Source organism: Micromesistius poutassou, assembly GCF_964030765.1.
Source record: "Micromesistius poutassou genome assembly, chromosome: 15".
Classification (NCBI taxonomy): domain Eukaryota; kingdom Metazoa; phylum Chordata; class Actinopteri; order Gadiformes; family Gadidae; genus Micromesistius; species Micromesistius poutassou.
The window spans coordinates 5,611,848-5,632,280 of record NC_140285.1 but is presented as its reverse complement, the minus strand read 5'-3'; the positions used below and the strand labels follow the sequence as shown (position 1 = coordinate 5,632,280).

Below are 20,433 nucleotides of genomic sequence, written 5' to 3'. Positions count from 1 at the left end.
TAAATTTTGGTTTAGTAAAAGAATAACATTCAACCATTTGATTTATGGTTTCCGGTTCACTCGATTTTGTTGTGTTGTGATTGTGAAGTTCTCTTGAAAACAAACTATTTTGACAAGATGACTGAACTGAAGCAGAGTCGAAGCTGGCTGATCTCAGGGCCTGATTACAGGAGTCTGTGTGTGTGTGTGTGTGTGTGTGTGTGTGTGTGTGTGTGTGTGTGTGTGTGTGTGTGTGTGTGTGTGTGTGTGTGAGAAAGACAAGTCACCTTCGGGCTGTGTAAGTGTGGGCTATGGGGGGGCTGACAACAAGGGATAGAGGGCTTCATCGTCGTCATCATCATCATCAACATCAACATAAGAGTTTTTGGGGAGGTGGGGGAGAGGGGCTGCATGCAGACTGGGTGATGTGATCCATGGACAGGAACAGTGTTTGGTCATCTAGAAGAAAAGAAAGTGGAGTGAATTACAGATCACATAAAACAGCATGTCCTGTCACCTGCCAACATTTGTCTTTAGACTAACACCAATCATGTGAAATACACTTTACATATATATGCAAAGTTTATGCAGCTATTTGCATGCTGTATGTGCGTGTGTGTGCGTGACTCACTATAGGATTAACTTGCGGCGGTCTCCTGCTGAATGATGTAGTGTCTGTTTGGGTCCTCGACTTCAGTGCCACAATGCACATCACTCCTGGTGACACACACACACACTTGTTATGCTCTCACCAATACCTGATTGACACACAAACGTCAACTTTCTGAGGTACCAATTACTCCTACTGACACACACACACACACACACACACACACACACACACACACACACACACACACACAGGAGCAATATATTCACAATACGGCCCTAAATTACTCAATATAATTTTTTCAACAGATCACCTGTTATCATTGATGTCTCTTGTGTCGCTGCTGGCACTTTTGTTACCTGTTTGGGCACAAGCATATATTTAGTTTTTCATTCAAGCAATTATTTGTATTTATTAAATGACAACAGGATCAATACAAAAAAGTTGGGTGTGTGTGGATCCATGCATCTATGTCAAATCAATGCACAAATCCAATCATGCATGTATATCTTTGTGTAAACATGTGTGAGTGTTCAAACAGGTATATGTGTATGTACGTGCATATATGTATCTATTTTTGTGTGCATTTGTGTGTATGCATGTATGTCCTATACATCTGCATGTATGTTGGCGCACACAAAATCTGTGTGTGTGTGTGTGTGTGTGTGTGTGTGTGTGTGTGTGTGTGTGTGTGTGTGAATGTGTGACTGCATGTGTGTGTGTGTGTGTGTGTGTATGGGCGTGCGTGTGTGTGTGTGTGTGCATGTGTGTCTCTGCTCACCATTGTCTATGTTGAGAGGGAAGGACTCTAGGATGTCTGTGGGCTTGCTGGTCGCTCTGTAGCCCAGTGCTGTGGAAACTCTGGGGGAGAACACACACACACACACGGGACACCGCCACACAACAAGTCACCGAGGCAGCAACACACAGACTGCACATTCCACCATGTAAAAATACTGCCCAGAATAAATACACGATGTGCTGATGTTACAAAGAAAAGCCTGAAATAGATCCATTCTCCTCAGGCATGACCGGGGTTAAACGACTGGGTGAACTCAGTTTTTCGGGGGTTTGCTTGGTTTTTAAACACATGGTGTCCGTTTCATACCGTGTCATTTTGGTTTAGCGGATATATGTTCACTTCACGCGTTGTGTTTTTTTTTGTGGGGGGTGGGGACTTTTTGTGTGTCCCCTCAGTGTGTCTGTGGGAACGTGCTCTCTGATGCTCTGTGTATATGGTTGTATATATTTGAACGCATCCTGTATTTCAAACGCGTAAATAGAAATTGCCTGTATTTCTATATTACTATTATCCAGGTAACACACCACATACCCCAACACACCACACGTGTACTAGTGGACGTGTACGGTGTACTAGTGTTCAGGTAAGACTCTTCAACCCAGGAGAACCAGAGGTATGATGATCAGAAGACCCCGGCTTTTGGCCCTGGACTCACGTGTTGCTCTGGACGGAGTTGGGGTTGGAGGCGATGGTGGCGGCGGCCGCCTTCTGTGACAGGGCGCTCTGGAAGAGGGCGTTGCTGTAGGCGTTGCCGTGCTCGCTGGCGCGCACGTACGTGTAGAAGGGGTTGGTTGGCGAGCAGACGGGCAGCTGCTTCGGTCGGACCGGCTTGGCTGTAGAGAGAGAGAGAGAGAACGCAAGAAGAGACGTCGGGAGATGTTGGAGGAACGTGTGCAGGCCTACCAAATAATACACACTGCATCGGATGGAAAACCTCCTCTGGATTTTCCAAGTGAGTCCAAGTCCAGGTTTTTCAGTCTCACAATCTTGCTATACAGTATATCTATATTCTATGATTATTTATTACAATATTGAAGTCATTGTTTATGTGTATGTCACGTTCCTTCCTTGTGAAAGTTGCGGTAGGCAAGATGTAGGGGCTGTTATTTGAGTGTAACTTGTCGGAAATGCCGCAGCCATTTGTCAGCAGTTTTTGAGTGAAATGCGGTATGACAGACTCAGTTTGATGGTGACTGCTCCTGCCTCTGTATGAGACCATTTCGATTTGAAAACACTCCCGGCTCAATCCCACCAATCAGGGTATCTCTTCCGGGATTGATTCTGGGAATCCATTTTGCCTGTCAATCAAAGGTGTCTGAAATGCGTTCATTGTGAGGAGGGTGCAGTACCGATCTGTGCAGCGTGGGGGCGCCTGAGGGCGTTCTTGGCCCGCATGGCATCCTTGATGCGGTCCACCTCCTGCTGGTAGCGGCGGCGGTCGATCATGGCGCCCTCCTTGGCGTCCCTCAGTGCTGTCTCCAGGGCCTTAACTCTCTCAGCAGTAGACCGAAGACGCTTCTCCAATTTTGGAAGCTCACAACGCAGATCTGCATTGTCACGTACCAGCTGGGGTAGAGGGGGAGGGAAGAGATGCGTGTGTGTGTGTGTGTGTGTGTGTGTGTGTGTGTGTGTGTGTGTGTGTGTGTGTGTGTGTGTGTGTGTGTGTGTGTTTGAGTTTGAATAAAGTGAGGGGAAGCGATAGAGAGATTAAAAAGATACATTTAAAAATACATTTAAATCATCTTTTAAATCATTCACCATTTAAATTATTAAATGATGACCGTTACAGTGGTCGATCGTACCTGTTTGTGAACTTTTGTAAGTTGGTCCAGGTTATTTTCAAGAAAGGAAATCTTCTGCTTCTGGGTGCAAGACCCCCCACTATCATCCGGTTCCATTTCGGAACTCTGGTGGAGCATAAAACCGTTGGAGAAAACAGTTGGCGAACGGAGATAGTAAATAAATAGAAAGGTCAAAGATTATAGTTTAGAACTTACTCTTTTAACCCGCGACGTCAGATCCTGTACAAACAGCTTGCGTAGGTTATGAAGGGTCTGGAGTTCGCGGGCCTAAAGTGGAGAGAGAGAGAGAGAGAGAGAGAGAGAGAGTACAGAATACAGTTTTAGAGTTTAAGGCAAAATATTTATTCTGAAAAGGTAGAATGACTTTAAGGACATAAACAAGCCAGCCTTAACAAAATACATGGACAAAAACTGGTTTCAAAGAGCCTAAGAAGGCTCTTTGTTAACGAATCAATTGGAATCAAGTTCAATGTGATAGTGAAGTAAATGAAACTCACGACAGTCTCCTCCAGACCCTTCAAGTCTTGTTTGGTTTGCTCATGACGCTCATGCAAGAATCTGACCGGAATAGGAAAAAACACAAAAACAGTTACAAAAAAGTTACACGGTAAATACAATTTCTTGCACAATCTCAACAAAGACGTTGGCTGTGAAAACTCACGAGAGCTCCTCCAGCCGCTCGCTCTTGGTGTTGTCCTGGCTCTTCAGACGCTCAAAGTCAGAGCGGATCTGGGCCAGCTCAATCTCCATCTTGGAGTTACGACTGGAAAACCACCGAAATATTAATCAAGGCTTGTTGAAGACGCCAATGTTACAAATATACACATGTATTCAACACTACCATTATATATTATTCATTCATTTCTGAACATTAAAAAAAAGAATGATGTAAGTATAGCACACCTTCAATTAATAAAGTAAAGAAAAATGTAAATGTTTAGGGAGTGTGACATATTTAGATTATATCGGGGGCCTGTGTCAGTCAGCCCCTCGGATTGTGTTAAAGTTTTATCAAGACTACAACTTGACAACTTGTCAGTAATCTGAACCCGTGTCAGTATCACTGGAGGCGTTACTGCAGTACTGACTCCGTGAGCTCGTCGATGATCCTCTGCTTCTCGTTGATCTCGTCCCGCAGACGGGCCAGCTGCTTGTGGTGGACCCCGCGGTGAGAGTCCCCCTGCTGGCGGGGAGGCTTCTGTTCAGTAGAGACCACAGAGACTGACGTCTTTCCAAAGCATCTACCGGATTTCCATCTCTCACGTGTTACAGATGGTGTCGATAAACCACTATCACTCCCCATCACCACCATTAGTATTCATTAGAATAATTTAAAATTTAAAAAATGTAATACAAGAGTAAAACATTTTAGCGTGAACACTTTAGAGAGATCTATTTCAGCTAAATATTGGGCCAATAAGGTAACAATACAAGTATTGGTATTGGTGCCTCCCCTGTATTCCTATACCATTTGCACTCAACAGAAGGACTTGTATGGTGTGGTCCTTCAGCTAGCCTTAATGTGGCTAACACATAGCATGTGACATCATTTCCTGTGGAGCTGGAGCTTCAGCCTCAGGGCGGAGGAGATGTCCCACTCACCTTGACGTTCCCCTCCTCGGTCTCCCCCTTCTCTCCCTCCTTCTCCTCCGCCATTGAGTTATCTGGACACACAGAGAGCATTAAAGACAGCTCTGAGAGTGTGTTCGTTTGTGTGTTCATTATAGGTGCGTGTGTGTGTGCATGTGTGTGTGTGTGTGTGTGTGTGTGTGTGTGTGTGTGTGTGTGTGTGTACCCTGGTCCTGCAGCTTGGCCAGCTCCTCGCTCAGGGAGTCGTGGCTCTCCTCCAGCAGCCTCTTCTTCTGCTCCACACTCTGCATGTACTCCGTCAGGGAGCGGATCTTAGCCTCATGCTACACACACACACACACACACCAGAAGGTTAACCTTCTGTCATTATAGAGATCAAGATTTTCAGCATGAATTAAACCCTCTCCTGTAGTCATTTGGGCAGTAGATCAATGTTATCCATTCATACGTGTATCTCAATTTGTCAATTATTTTCATTCTCAACCTGACTCTAACCTTTTCAGCCACTCATCCAACCATCCATCAATCCAATCCCTCCAATCCTACATCCTACCACCAGAAAACCCAAATTGTAATAATCATAGCAAAAACAATAGGGACCTTGCAGTTCCTGCTCGGTCCCTAATAATCCATGCACCCATCCACCCACCCACACACCATCTACCCACCCACCACCCATCTGTCGGCCCACCAACCCACCAACCAACCACCCACCCACCCACCAACCCACCCCCACCCCTCACCGCCCACCACCACCCATCTGCCGGCCCAACAACCCACCAACCATCTACCTTCACCATGCTCCCACCACCCACCACCACCCACCCACCCACCACCACCACCCTTCTGCCCGCCCACCCACCATCCTCCCACCCCTCACCCACCACCCATCTGCCTGCCCCGGGCTGCCTCTGACCTGGGAGATGAGCAGCTGGCAGGAGGACAGCTCGCGGCCGGTCTCCTCCATCTTGCGGTGGCACTCCAGCTGCATGTTCTCCAGCTGCCGGCACCTCTTCACCATGCTCTTCACCTCCGACTTGATCTTACTGATGTACAGCCGGGCCACGGTGAACTCCTCCTCGATGGCCCCGCTGATCTCCACCGGCTGAGAGCCCAGCAGAGCATCAGGTAGAAGGGGGGAGAGAGAGGGGGAGAGGATTTGGTTGTTGTTGTTGTGGATGTGGAATCTCAACTGAGTCAGACCAACAGTGTTAACAGTGTATCGTATGATCACCCAAGCTGATAATTAATCCTGGTAGCGAGCATGGTAGCTCAACGGGATGTCATGTGATCATGTGAAGTGCCATTAATGATTGGACACAAAGCAAAAGAGCCCACATCTACAGTAGATCTGTTATCTTACATTTCGTGTATCGCCATCGATCAACCGTTGACTTTGTTGGATGTTGGTATGAGTTTAAAGTATAAAATGAGTGTGAGCAGGATCTGAATGCACCAGTTTGATCCTGCTCTGTACTGAGTGTGATCTGAACGCACTAGTTCGATCCTACCCTGTACTGAGTGTGACCTGAATGCACCAGTTTGATCCTATCCTGTACTGAGTGTGATCTGAACGCACCAGTTTGATCCTACCCTGTACTGAGTGTGACCTGAACGCACCAGTTTGATCCTACCCTGTACTGAGTGTGATCTGAACGCACCAGTTTGATCCTACCCTGTACTGAGTGTGATCTGAACGCACCAGTTTGATCCTACCCTGTACTGAGTGTGATCTGAACGCACCAGTTTGATCCTACCCTGTACTGAGTGTGATCTGAACGCACCAGTTTGATCTCCCCGTTGCCCACGATGGCGCTGAACTCGCTCAGGTCCCTCATGAGACCGTTCAGGACGTCGGCGATGCGCTTCCTCTGCTGACCGCTCACTTCCTGCATGTGGGATAGCTCCGCCTCCAGCTCCATCAGGCTGGCCTATCCCAGAGCAGACGGAGGAGATAGGTCATAAGTCATATGGAAAACGGAGAGAGGAGTTCAAAAAACACACAAATGTTTAACATATTTAGCACTGCTGCTGCTGCTTTCTTTGCTTTTTCCATAGTTTATCTTAAAATAGCACGCTATAATAGCAAGCAAGCTAACACTGTATGTATCAATATAATGGCTCACAATGACACTACTCTTCCCCATTTCCTATTCTGTTTCTAAACCAAATGTTAACCCAACCACCAACCCTGAACTCATACCTTATGCAAACCAAACCGAAAACAAATCAAACATCTAATCAGAAAATGAACCAAACATTAACCCAATGAACCAACAACAACCCAACGCCAACCCTAAACGCCCCCCAAAGACGCACCATCTTCTGGGCAAGTTGGTCCGCCAGCAGCTGGTTCTGCAGGCCCTTCTCCTCCACCTCCTGACTCTTCTGGTCATAGTTAATGGCCAGCTCCTCCAGGGCCTGCAGCACCTCCTTCACCTCCGCCTTGGCACAGTCGCTCTCCACCTGCAGCCGGCCCAGCTCCATCTGCACCTTGTCCCCATCGCCACGGGAGGAGGCCAGCAGCTGAGGGGAGGGAGGGAGAGAGAGAGAGAGAGAGAGAGAGAGAGAGAGAGAGAGAGAGAGAGAGAGAGAGAGAGAGAGAGGAGGAGAGGAGGTTTAAGTTTAAGATGTTTTTTCCCAAAAGTACAAATCAAAAATGTTTAGATTTTTTTAATCTAAAAATTAGAATGAAATGGTCAAAAGGATGTCTATATAAAATACATTGGACAGATGGGAGTGTGTAGATACAAGCAAACAACATCAATCTATTAACACAGATTGATGTTGCAGCAGTAGTATCGTTAATGTGAAGTGTGAAGGATAGCTTCAAGACAAGGCAGGTGCATTGTGGTTTAAGCATTCATGTGTGTGTGTGGGTGTGTGTGTGTGTGTGTGTGTGTGTGTGTGTGTGTGTGTGTGTGTGTGTGTCGTACCTCATCCTGGTCCATCATCTGTTCCTTGAGTTTCTCCACCAGCTGGCACTGGAGGTTGATCTCATCATCCTGTAGACCAACGGCTCATGAGTATGTTTGTATGGCACAGTTTCATTCATAACAATAGTTGTATGATTGATAAATTGATTGGTTGATCAACTGATTATGTGTGTGTGTGTGTGTGTGTGTGTGTGTGTGTGTGTGTGTGTGTGTGTGTGTGTGTGATTTGTATTATTTAATTTTGTGTGTGCTCGGAATAGCAATGAAAATAGAGAGACAGTGGCCTCTAGTGGCAGCAGCTGCTAACTGCAACTGCAGCACCCAATTCACTCATCGTACATCTGAGGCCTTGTTTACACAAGTGTTTGAAACCTCTCTCCTTAAATACGATTTGAAAGCTGCTGTGAGCTTGCGTTGCATACAGAGACATTTTCTATGTCTAAATGGGTGGGAACGGTTGTGAGGGGTTTTAAAGACCTTGTCGTCCAGCTGCTTGTACAGCTTGCGGATCTCCTCCTCATACTTCTGCCGCTCCTCCTCGGAGATGCGCACCACGATGGAGGAGGTGTCGTTGTCCAGGATGGCCGTGGGCGTGGTGCGCTCCTCCACAGCCTCCAGACGGGTCACCACGTCCGCGGTGGTGCGCTCCGTCTCGGGCACGTTCTCCCCTAGAGAGAGAGAGAGAGAGGGGGAGAGACAGAGGGGGGGAGAGGGAGAGAGAGAGAGAGGGAGAGAGACAGAGGGAGAGAGAGAGAGAGGGGGGGGGGGGGAGGGGGAGAGAGAGGGAGAGAGAGAGAGGGAGAGGGGGGGAAAGAGAGTGCGAGGGGAATGGGGAGAGAGAGAGAGACAAAGAGAGAGAGAGAGAGGGGGGGGATTAGAGAGAGAGAGAGGGGAGAGAGAGAATTTGGTTGTGGTTGTGGTTGTTGTTGTTGTGGAATCTCAACTGGTTAATACATTTTGTTAGTAAGCATACACGCCAACAAAGCACGAGAATGAAAATATTCTAGTCCTCTTTTTTACACAATAAATCAAAACTAATGAAAATGACAGCCTAAATAACCCTCACTTGATATTTATTGCAAGAATAATAGGCAAAGAGCTTTCATTAAACACAGGTATTTCAAAAATGTTTTGTGCTTGGCCCAAAGATTTTGGGTCCGGTTTATTCTGGAAAAGCCAGATGCTTTTTTTTTTTTTTTTTTTTTTCGTTTTCTGGTATGTTGAATAAAATTTGACACCATATTATATTCTAGTTATAAGACAAAAATACAAACAACAATATGGAATTAATAAAATGTGTCTTCCTGCTTGTAGTAAGTTAGTAAAAGTTCCTTGACATCGTAAGTAAAAAATAAACAGCCAATAGCGCCCCCTAGAAATCGGTGGTGGTAATGGGGTACTGCAGCTGCTCACCGTTCCTCCAGCGGTTGAGCTCAGCCTCCAGCCTCTGGAGAGTCTCCTTCATGGTCTTGTTCTTCTCCTTCTCCTTCTCGTACTTCCGCTTCCACTGCTCCGCTGTCAGCTCCAGGTTGATGGAGGCCGTGTTCCTGATGGTCTTGGCACTGTGGAGAGGGAGAGGGAGACGAGATAATGACCAGGTTACAGACATTTTACATGTGTTTATTGCCAAACCAATACATTATGTGGTGGACCTTAAATGTAGACCATGATGAGGGAGTACAATCTAACTAAAATATTGCAGCTGGTCGCACATTAACAAGTGTGGACAACTCTAGAAAACAGGGTCATCTGGATTTTCGAGAATAAAATATCATTCAACAAAGAATATTTAATTAGGGCTAGTCAGGTGTTGGGTTAGTTGCTAGGGGGAGGCATTCCTTTTTGCTTCATTTTATTTGCACATGACGCGCCACGTTTGGGGATCATGAAAGAGATTTGACGTTTAAGCACAATGTCTCTGTTATGAAGCTGTGTGTGTGTGTGTGTGTGTGTGTGTGTGTGTGCGCGTGCGTGCGTGCATGTGCAGTTTGCATACCGTTGGCCGAACATCAGGGTGGACTTGGTCTCTGCGTCGTTGTAGGAGGACGGGGAGCAGCAGATGAACATGGTGGTCCTGCAGTTTCCGCCCAGGGAGTCCTGCAGGATGCGGGTCATCTTGCTGTCCCGGTACGGCACGTGGGTTTTCTACAGAGGACGGGGTTCAAAGTCACACGAGTTAGGACGGTGTGATGGTGGGATGTGCGTGGTTGTGGAGGACACTAGCTTACTGCTTAACCGGAGACACACAGACCTTGGATAGGGGAGCGTGGAGTGTGGTGATGGAACGAGTCAATGTTTGGAAAGTCAAACGTGCTGGGATGTTGCTGCTCCACTTGTTTGTGCTAGTTCCCAAAACCAAGATGGCTGACGCAAAACTGCACAGAGGGGACTTTTGGTTTCTAATTTGGGATGTTTCACCTTGAGAAGAGCCCCAATAGAGTGATTATGCTGGAGACAGGCTATATATATATATACAGAATTTAGGAAGAACCAGTCGGCAAAGATGTAGTAGTAGTAGTACTGGTAGTAGTGGTGGTGGTGGTGGTGTTAGAAAACAGATGAAAGACAGCATTCATCAAAGGAAGTGATAAGAAATGTTGTTTTGGGAATGTTTGACTTGGCAAACTATGTTTAATGCAGCCCATTTCAGTAAGAGGAAATTAGCATATCAAACACACGCATGAGCGCATGCATGTGCGCACACACCGAATACAACCTTTACTGTCAGCATGCGACGCTGAGGCTTCAAAAGGTGACTGATTAAAAGCCTGCACCTCAATAATCTTCAGATTTTAGAATTGGCTGACATTTTGGCAAGGGTGTGGGTGTCTCTTCAGCTGGCAGTTTGGAGGACAAACTGGCTCCAGGACATTTGCGAGTGAGGCGTTATATTAACAAGAAAGACCGCAACGTGTGATGAATTAAAAATATAACTGCATCCGTCGATAATATAGTGAAAAGACTCAAGATGACAATGTACCACATACATTCATGACGAATAACCACCAAGACATTTGTACAGACGTTTCTGTTGAATCATGAATGTATACTGTATATTTAATTTAATGCAGTATATCCGATCAATGTAAAAGTGCAGAGCATTGAACAGTGGTTCAGTGGTTGATGTCTACAGCGGTCAAGAGCTAAACTGGCAACTCATCACAAAGACAACGCATTAGGGATCCGGGGATTGGAAAGGATGCATGTGATCAGGATTACAGAATTCCCAGGCTTTGAATATGTGCCATCTAGGAATCATGATAGAAGCATTATTTTTGATTTAATATTATATAAGGGTATATTTTTAGCAAACAATTTTTTTTAGCAAACAATTTAAATAATGAAGAACTGTATCAGGAGCTTATGTTCATGCTTGCTTGTGTGCCAGTGTGTGTGTGTGTGTGTGTGTGTATGTGTAAGTGTGTATTCTACCATAATACTATTTGTTTACTAGATACTGTATGCTCTATTTGGTAATACTGATCTAAGATTTTATTTTCTGTACTTGTGTTGTGTTAGTGTGTTCCTAGTGTGTTACTAGTAGTGTTCCTCACCGTTCCCTCGGCCAGGGCGGAGATGACGTTCCCCAGTGCAGACAGAGACTTGTTGATGTTCTTGGCCTCGTCCAGCACCGATCCTGCTGCCCCCGTCTTACTGACCTACATCACGAGAGAGGGAGAGAGAGAGAGAGAGAGAGAGAGAGAGAGAGAGAGAGAGAGAGAGAGAGAGAGAGAGAGAGAGAGAGACAGAGAGAGAGAGACAGAAAGAGAGTATTTCAAAATCTAAACATAATTCGATTTTCCCCAGACAAATGTAAAACCTCCCTTGAACAGACAGATGGAGAAATGTCAACAACTGGTATATAATATAACATCTTTAAAGTTTATCTTCCTTTCTCGGATATGACAAACTGGAGATAAAGATGGAATCCATAGAAAAAGCTGGCCTCTTTTAAAGCGCAACACAATTGTAACCCTCCTACCACATCCTCCCGAATAAGCCGTTCAGCCCCTTCTACCCAGTCCTCTCCCTCCCCCTGTGTGGTCAGGCTGGATGGTGGCTGTGATGAGCAGCATCACTAGCAGTAGTCAGTGCCTGGGGGTTACCTTCTCGCTGCCAGCCAGATCCACCAGGTAGAGCTTCCCACACAGCTTCTGCTCCGTCTCCACGTGCTCCTGCTTGATGTTGATCAGGAAGATGCTGTGGCTCCTGGAGCTGTGCTCGTTCATGTCTGCGCCGCAACCACACGTTTTACATGGTTTCAGTAGGGTTCTCGTTGTTTACTTACATGTATGTATGTTTGTATACATAGGTTTTTTATTTTCTGTTGACACACTCCTTTGGAAGTTGAGCAGAGTGATTGTGACAGAAACTATTTCCACCGAGGGGAATAAAGCATTTTGCATATCAATTTGAAATAAATAACAGTTCATATTTGAATACGAATCAGTATGTGAATAGTGTAGCAATGTCCATGCCTCTCCACTCCACCTACAGTATATGTGGCTTTTACTGGGCTCCTCTGAATCCAGGACACCACCACCACTAGTAGTGATGTTAAAAGCAGTTTATTGCAGAGGCTGAGTATAGTGATACAGAGCAGGAGGTGTACCATGCTGCCATGGTGTGAGTGTGTGTGGTGATGGGGAGGCTGGTTTAACCTGTGCACATTGATTGCTCAATGTGCAACAGTTGAGCAGCCCCACCTAGCATTAGAGTCCAATCAGTCTGACTCGGCATGGGTGAGGCTGAAATGTTTCATTCCTTAATTCCTTTACCAGTGGAAAATCATAAGATTTTTTTTTACTAACAGTAGCCCAACATTATCTAATCACACACCATCACACCCACAGCACACCGTCGGAGCAGCCCATGCCCTCTGAACACAACCCTCCATCACACTGCTCTGCCTCCTTAAGAAGGCTCTCTGTGAGACCTGAGCTTTGGGTTACTGTGCCGCTGTCTGTCTGCGTTCGATACCTGCAGAGCAGCCTAATGGCCATTAGCCTGCTAACGGTGCAGTGAGTCAGCAGACAGACCGACAGATAGAGGCGCCAGCCACTCTCCGCTTGGAAGCGGACCCAGGAAGGCACTTAACTCTCTCCACATAAGATGCTGCTAACCCCCTCTGCTCTTAGCACTTGGCTCCGGTGAAGAATACATAGGAAACCCTGGTTTGAATGAGGGTGATAACGGCCCTTCACCATGCTGCGATACGCTCATCATACAAGGTCTGCATGGCTGAAAAATGCAATTTCATTACAAACGATGGTCTGGAATGGCTGTTATCAAAGACAATGCACCATTGAAAGCCTTCAGTGGCTCCTCTATTGCACAAATACAATTCACAATTCACTTTTATGACTATACGATCAAGACCGAATACTCTCAGGGGTTTCTTTCTGGTGACTTATTTAACTGTATGGCTGTGGTGCTGAAACCAAGTCCAGCAGGGGTATTTTAACTGCAGCATTATCGTTCCTATTACACATTGCTGGCACCAGCCTTCACCTGCAGTTTTGCAGGGCTGGAGTCATTAGTCAAGCATAACAGCGTTGCGTCCCTGGAGAATGACTCACCACCACCAGTCTACCAGTCTACCCTCAGCACTGGAGATGCAGCCACTGCTCTACCGAACATAATACCCTCACAGAATGTTCTGGATACTCAACCCGAGTCCTGCTTTAAAAGATGGGGTTCAAATATCATGTTTTTCATGTTTTTCGTTTTTGTATTACATACTTTGGCCAAATGATGTAGAAATTGCCTCAATATATATATATATATATATATATATATATATATATATATATATATATCATATATATGCATATATATATATATATGCATACATAGGGAAAGCTGAACATTTTCAATGTCTTTATGTAATTTTGCCCAGGGCATCACATTTAGTTGTTTTTTAATTCCAGCTTTTTGATGTCGACATGATGACGTACATCACTGCCATACTTTAATGTCCTCCATACAGACGCATGGGGGTGTTAAATACGGTGATGGTTACATAACCAAAAGGCTATAATAAGCAACATGTAGCCTAGCAGCTACGTCACTATACACATCACTGACTCCAGAACACTACAGGGGGAAGCTCACAAGGAAAGTAGCCTTTCTGGTTCACTAGAATTAATGGTCCCAGTATACACAGACTTTTACATTGGTAATGTACATCATTCTAACCAGTATGCACTTGAATACTGACTCAATCTGCTATAAGCATTGATGGCACAACTACAGCAGCTACCTGGTTCTCAGCACTGAACTCACTGCTACAGCCCTGGTAGACTGCATGTTAAAATGAGCCCTACCATATTAGCAATACATGGTCACTGAGAATAGCTTTAACAATTCTATTTTCTCTCGTAACAATAAAACAAGCTCCCACCAGAGGAATGTTTGTCATACTTTGTCACATTTGGTAACTTAAAGACCGGGTAAACCAAATTCAGTATTTTTCTTCTTATCATATTAATTAGGCCTTAAATGTGTCCCTCAAAACATGTAAAAAATATTTTTCCCATTCATCATTTCCTTGAGGAGCTAGGCCTCAGAGAATGTTCTGTGTGCAGGTTTAAAATGGGCGGGTCTACATCGAGGACCGCGTTACGTAAAGCGGTCTTACTCACATAAACCCGCCCCCTGCTGCCCTCTAGGTATAAATACATTAACCGCGCACTAGCATTCTGTGGTTTCACCCGTCTATGGTTTTACCGCTCACGAGTCTGGTTTGAATTGTCAGTTTGCAGTTGGCTCTCCGGTGATGGGCGTGGTTTCCTGGCCTGCAGCGCACACGCCCCCACCGTCCTGAGCCAGGGATTACTGCTCATTTTTCATCAACTTTGAAGCATAATTTTATATACTTCGCGATTTTTTTAGTCCTTCAAATTTTGCAGGGTGGTTAATAATATATTTTCCTGTGGTATTATAAACTCAAAACCCATAATTATTTTTGGTTTACCCGGTCTTTAACAAAAACATAATACAAATATTTAGATATGTATGTAAGAAGGGGTCACACTTACTGGTCACAGCCACATGGCGATTGGATTTTCCCTCATCAATCACATCCATGACCTCATCAGGGCTGGACACGAAACGCTCAGTGCATCCCTACAGGGGGGAGGGGAGGGGAGGGGAGGAGAAGAGAGGAGAGGAGAGGAGAGGAGAGGAGAGGAGAAGAGAGAGAGAGGAGAGGAGAGGAGAGGAGGAGAGGAGAAGAGAGGAGAGGAGAGGAGAGGAGAGGAGGAGAGGAGAAGAGAGGAGAGGAGAGAGAGAGGAGAGGCAAGGAGAGGAGAGGAGAGAGAGGAGAGAAGAGGAGAGGAGAGGAGAGGAGAGAGAGGAGGAGAGGAGAGGAGAGGAGAGAGAGGAGGAGAGGAGAGGAGAGGAGAGAATTAAAGATAAGCCATAAAACCAGATAGGCAGAGAATAGCAGTTTAATACACTCTCTATAAAACATAACCATAAGCAAAGCTATTATATTCTCCAACAAACCTTGACGAAGGGGACCCTATTCTTATCCTCATGCACAGCGAGGTTGGTCTTCGTCACTGTTAAATACATCAAATATCAAAGATTAGTCCCCTTTGTAGTAAGCATTAATACCAAAGATTGGCAGAATCATTTCCCGAAAAACAAAGAATGTGATCGCTGTTTTCTGTTGTCTGTTTGGAATATAAATCACAGATATTTCTCATGTGTGGTTTGTGAAAGACACCAAAGTGTAACAAGCAATTACCATCCAGGAGATCACGGATCTTATCCATGTAGATTTCAAAATAAGAGACCTGTGGAAAAAATTATAATAAATACACTACTACTATTACTATTATTCATGATGATACGGCTGTTCCATCATGGAAACAGGCCAGCAACAGTATGGAGCAAAATAGAGACAAATAGGAAAACAGAGCATTCAGCAATAGACATTCAAGAAAGAATACAAAAGAAAACTCAATTGATTCACATCAGATAAAACGACAGAATTGCAAAGCATCATTTGTGGTCACCTTGATGTGGAACTCCAGGTTCTCATCCATGGCGAAGATATGGTTGAAGATATCTTCAGCAATGCGAGGGATGATACCCATCTGATGAGGGTCATGCAGTTTACCCTGTGAATGAAACATCAAATTAGCCATTAGCAGCTACGTATATAAGAAGATGTGTGCTAGGGTAAGCTGCTAGCTGCTAGCCATAGGACTGGGCAGTAGCCAAAATGGTGGCCTGGACCAAATCTAATCCTAGCAAATATCCTCATGTGGTTGGTAAACAAGGCAGTTGAAAAGCTTTTGGGGACACAGCTGGTTTTAGAGGCTAATTAACATATTGCCAATGGTATAAAGGCCGCACCCAAGGTTGTGGGGGACACCGCTGGTTTAATAGACAAATTAACATATTTGGGGCCAGGACCAAAGCTAAGCACTACTGAATATCCTCATCTGATTGGATAAAACGGCAGTTGAAAACCTTTTTGGGACACAGCTGTGGTTTCTGAAGCTAATTAGCATATTGTCAACAACACAAGGAGACCCCTCACCTCCATGGTGTGGGTCTTCCCGGAGGCGGTCTGTCCATATGCAAAGATAGTGCCATTGTATCCGCCGAGCACATCTGGGGAAATCAAAAGCACATCATCCAATCACACAACAGGCCATACCATAAAGGGGCCCTATCAGGTGTCCTGGGAGGCGGGATCACACACAGGCTGTAACTGGAAGCCACAGTCAGAGGGGATGACCTCATCAGACCAACCGCTGATGTATACTGTATAAATAATACTGCAGCTTCACACTGCATCCCATAAAAGTATATCATCAATTAGTATATGCTACACGTGAACCTCCTCAGATGGCGCAATTTGATTGGTTCGCTATCTCGAGATATTGGGCAATATCCCATGATTGAGATATCTTGTTTATTTTTGGAGTGTTCACGTGTAGAATATACTAAAACAATTATTCACCTCAGGCTCCGTGAATAGAGGGGAATAGCTCTTAATAATGGGCTATTCCCCACTATTCACTTCGCCTTCAGCGAATAATTGTCAAGTATATCAAGTAATATCATAAGTAGTCGTATAATGTTTAGTCATATACTGTTAGACATGTAATATAATATAGTATACAATAGTATTATTATAATTCTTTCATTTTTATTACATTATGTTTATCTTAACCTTTACTGGACTATACTGTATTTGAATGTGTCGTTTCTTTCTGTAGGATGCTTGCCTTTGACAATCTGCTTGGCACAGGTGTTGTACACCTGCTCCTGGGTGGTGTTGGTGGGGAACACTCGGTCGAAGGCGTAGGACTTGCCCTGGACGGGGGACCATGAGAGAACATGGTTACCACACCCTGACACGACAACACACGACATGGCACTTCACAAGACTCAAGGACATTACACCCCCGGCTGCTGTCCTGGCAGTACCAGTAAAGAACGGCTATGAAGGAGACGTTGAAGCCTTGATTAAAAAAGGAATTGCATTACAGAGGAGATTTAAACCAATATACTTTGATATATTTAAATACTTAATAATTATTATGCATAATAATAATAATTAATGATGCGTTATTCTAGGTCATCAGAAGAACTTCTTTGCAACATGTTTTTCATAATATATTTTACATGTTAAATGTATTTATTGTACATTATTAATTAAATAATTAAATTAAATTATAAGAATAAATTTGATAGATGCAATGTATAAAATTAGCATTTCCAAATGTGGCTCATACAGTCCATAGTACGGGGCATTTGACATCATCACCACGGAGTCATCTGAACTACAGGAAATTACGTCATCCCAAAGGTCCAATCAGAGATGCGTATCTACCCTTATTCATCCTCTATTTGCATGTGCGCCTTCAACCCAAAGACAAAGCACAGAAACACTGTTCGCCATTAGACTGTGCTTATTTTTCACACACTAACACATTTCAATGTATATACAGTATTCCCCACTGTGTGCGCCATAGCAACCTGCAATAGTGGTATTCCACAGAACGTGACATCAGCAGTGAGCTTGGGAAATGGCCATCTCATCGTCAGCCCCTGAGGCACTTTCTATCGTGCTGCATTTTTTCGATATTGAGTAACACAGGAGACCTGACATGGCAACACTCTGTACAGAGCTAAATGTAATAAAGGGGCTTGCTTCTTCATCATTAGCTAAGAGCTAATGGCGCTAATCTGTATGGAGCCACAACAGAAGGCCTAGCAGGTTATCAATCATGTGGGCGGAAGTTCCATCAAATTGTTTCAGGCCCTCCATCTTGGTACTCGCTGAGCACATTTCCAAGAATAACCCAGCCAAAGCAGTTCTTATTGTTATCATTATTATGGTGAAAGAGCCCCAAGATGGCTGCCTGGAGTATACATGAAATCATGTGAAATTCTGTTATATCGTGAAAGTGAAAGAAGACAGGACAAATGCTGTTGGAGAGAGCATGGATATAATACTGTTCATATGCATCCTAAACCATAATAGGACCTTCTGCTCCTTAAATATGAATGGCTCTGTGAAAGAGTTATAGATAAGATTATACAGTACGCAAATATCCACCGGAAAGAGAGATGCGGCCATGCGGCTGCAGCTCCCTGGGACAAACTACGCAGGTGGAAATCATGATGCCTTTCCACGGTATTCCAAAGGATGAGTCGACACTACCTATTGAACATACCCTACGAGAAAACCAACCTATACTTAATTTACTGTGTCATGGATAACGAAAACAAGTGATCAAAGCTTTCAGCAGATTGAGTCAGTGAGAGACTCTCTCCCCCCCCCCCCCGCCCCGACCTCTCCTCTCACCCTGCCGACACCCACAGGGTCCAAGACAATGAGGAAGGGGAAGGGTGGGAGAAGGGAGAAGGGAGAGCAAGCGAGAGCAAGAGAGAGAAAGAGAGCGAGATAGAGAGAGAGAAAAAGAGAGTGAGATAGAGAGAGAGCAAGAGCGAGAACGAGAGAGTGAGAGAGAGAGAGAAAGAGAGAGAGAGGAGTTGAATGAAAAACAAGGACAAACCATTAAAATATATGGCTGTAAAAAGTGCACAAGAGGGTGAGATGGTCAGAGTGTCAAGGATAGAAAGAAGGACAAGAAAGAAAGGAGGAACAGACAAAGATTTTTCTATCAAAGATAGAAAGATTGAAGGAAGGAAAGAACTAAAGAAAGAGTGAACAAATGAACAAAAGAAAGAAAGAAAGAAAGAAAGGACAGAGTGAACAGACATAAAGGAGGGAGTTTTGGGGGGAGGAACGGGCCAGTATGTGGAGAGGAGCTTGATACTTATTGATCCTCTCTCTGTAAGCAATTAGACAGATCTGCTTTCTGGCTGCAGTGTTTATCAGTTGATCAGCTGACGTGTGGTGGATGTGTGTAAGGTCAGAACTCATGCCGTCGCCAATCACTGGAGGACTTCTTTAAATAATGAATGATGAGCCAACGACCTAGTCTTCATCAAATAGCAAATTGAAAGAACTGCTCATATTTGTATACAACAACCACCATTTAGAGGATGTTTGTAGAAAAGTGAATTTCTTAAACATTGAAAGAAGAGCTGCATAATACATGAGCTGTTAGAATGTAAACAAAGTTATGGCATCGTCTTTGAACAATGGTAACAAGACCCTGCAAAAGTCTATCAAGTTCTAAATGCATCTCACAATGACTAAGAATATTGTAATAAATGAAATAGAATATGTCAGCAATGAAATGTCGACAGTAGCTAGGGATATCATTTCATCTGAAGATAATGTCCGAATCAAATATTTAATTGGTGCAGGATCTGTAGCCTATTTGAATCGAGTACTAGAAAAACAATTTAAAACAGGCTCATATGCCCTAGTGTGTGATGCTGGTGAGTCCACCAGCAAACAGTTCCCCATACTGCTGACATTAGCCATAACATAGCATGCCATCTTGTAGACCTTGATGTGGATCTAACAAAGGTATTCATGTGTTTATAAGCCACAGATGTTCAGTATGTATTTTTAATCACAAGCTCATCCAGTGTGGATCACAATTAGGAAAATAAAAAGCATCAATACGACATTAACCCATCCTTCATAAACTCCATAGGCCTCAGACAACTGACACAAGGCCAAACGTGCGCATTACACATTTATATTATGACTAAGCATCAATACATCTGGTAGAACTACACGGAATAATCTCGATCATTTAATCGAATAAACTCACAGAGATAATTCAGGGTGGGGGGGGGGCGAGTCATACGAGAAACAGACATCCCATGATAATTTATTGATGAGGGCCTGGCTCGGAAAAACAAAGCCTGTCTTACCCCAACGCTGACGGTGTCGTCTCCTTGGAATTTGGGGACGAACTGGTCTCCACGCAGGATCTCCGATTGATTCAGAGGGCGAAAGCGACACAGCACTTTGATGTTGCACTCGGTCACAGCTTCAGCCATTGCGCAAATTCAGTTGGGCGAGACGATGTGTTGCGTGAAGCCTACCGCACTGTACAGGGCAGGCCCGGGCGACCGAAGGAAGGAGTGACGACGGCTGCGGGACGGAGCTTTAGAATAAAAGGACGTTCAGATACGACAGCTGTGCACGGATAACATCTAGACACGCGTGTTGCGTGGGTTTCACAGCATGGTTGGAGGGCCAATACGAGGTAGGGCGGTACAGATCTTCTCGTCGCAGAAAGGTGGACACGGACGTAATAA

General features: G+C 44.6%; 1 protein-coding gene across 1 annotated transcript; it reads right to left on the bottom strand.

Moving 5' to 3' along the window:
• Nucleotides 1–617: 617 nt before the first annotated feature.
• Nucleotides 618–20,172, bottom strand: LOC311359988 (kinesin heavy chain-like; the record flags this gene model as incomplete). Its single annotated transcript, XM_084480060.1, has 28 exons — nucleotides 618–696; nucleotides 903–948; nucleotides 1,371–1,450; nucleotides 2,047–2,224; nucleotides 2,741–2,957; nucleotides 3,194–3,298; nucleotides 3,389–3,460; nucleotides 3,691–3,751; nucleotides 3,855–3,956; nucleotides 4,282–4,391; nucleotides 4,796–4,857; nucleotides 4,989–5,106; nucleotides 5,700–5,888; nucleotides 6,568–6,714; nucleotides 7,103–7,309; nucleotides 7,720–7,788; nucleotides 8,197–8,387; nucleotides 9,133–9,281; nucleotides 9,716–9,864; nucleotides 11,274–11,378; nucleotides 11,826–11,950; nucleotides 14,760–14,847; nucleotides 15,229–15,284; nucleotides 15,473–15,521; nucleotides 15,744–15,848; nucleotides 16,274–16,347; nucleotides 16,968–17,055; nucleotides 20,044–20,172. 28 exons carry the CDS (start codon nucleotides 20,170–20,172, stop codon nucleotides 618–620), a joined length of 3,150 nt encoding a protein of 1,049 aa, XP_084336186.1.
• Nucleotides 20,173–20,433: the final 261 nt, after the last annotated feature.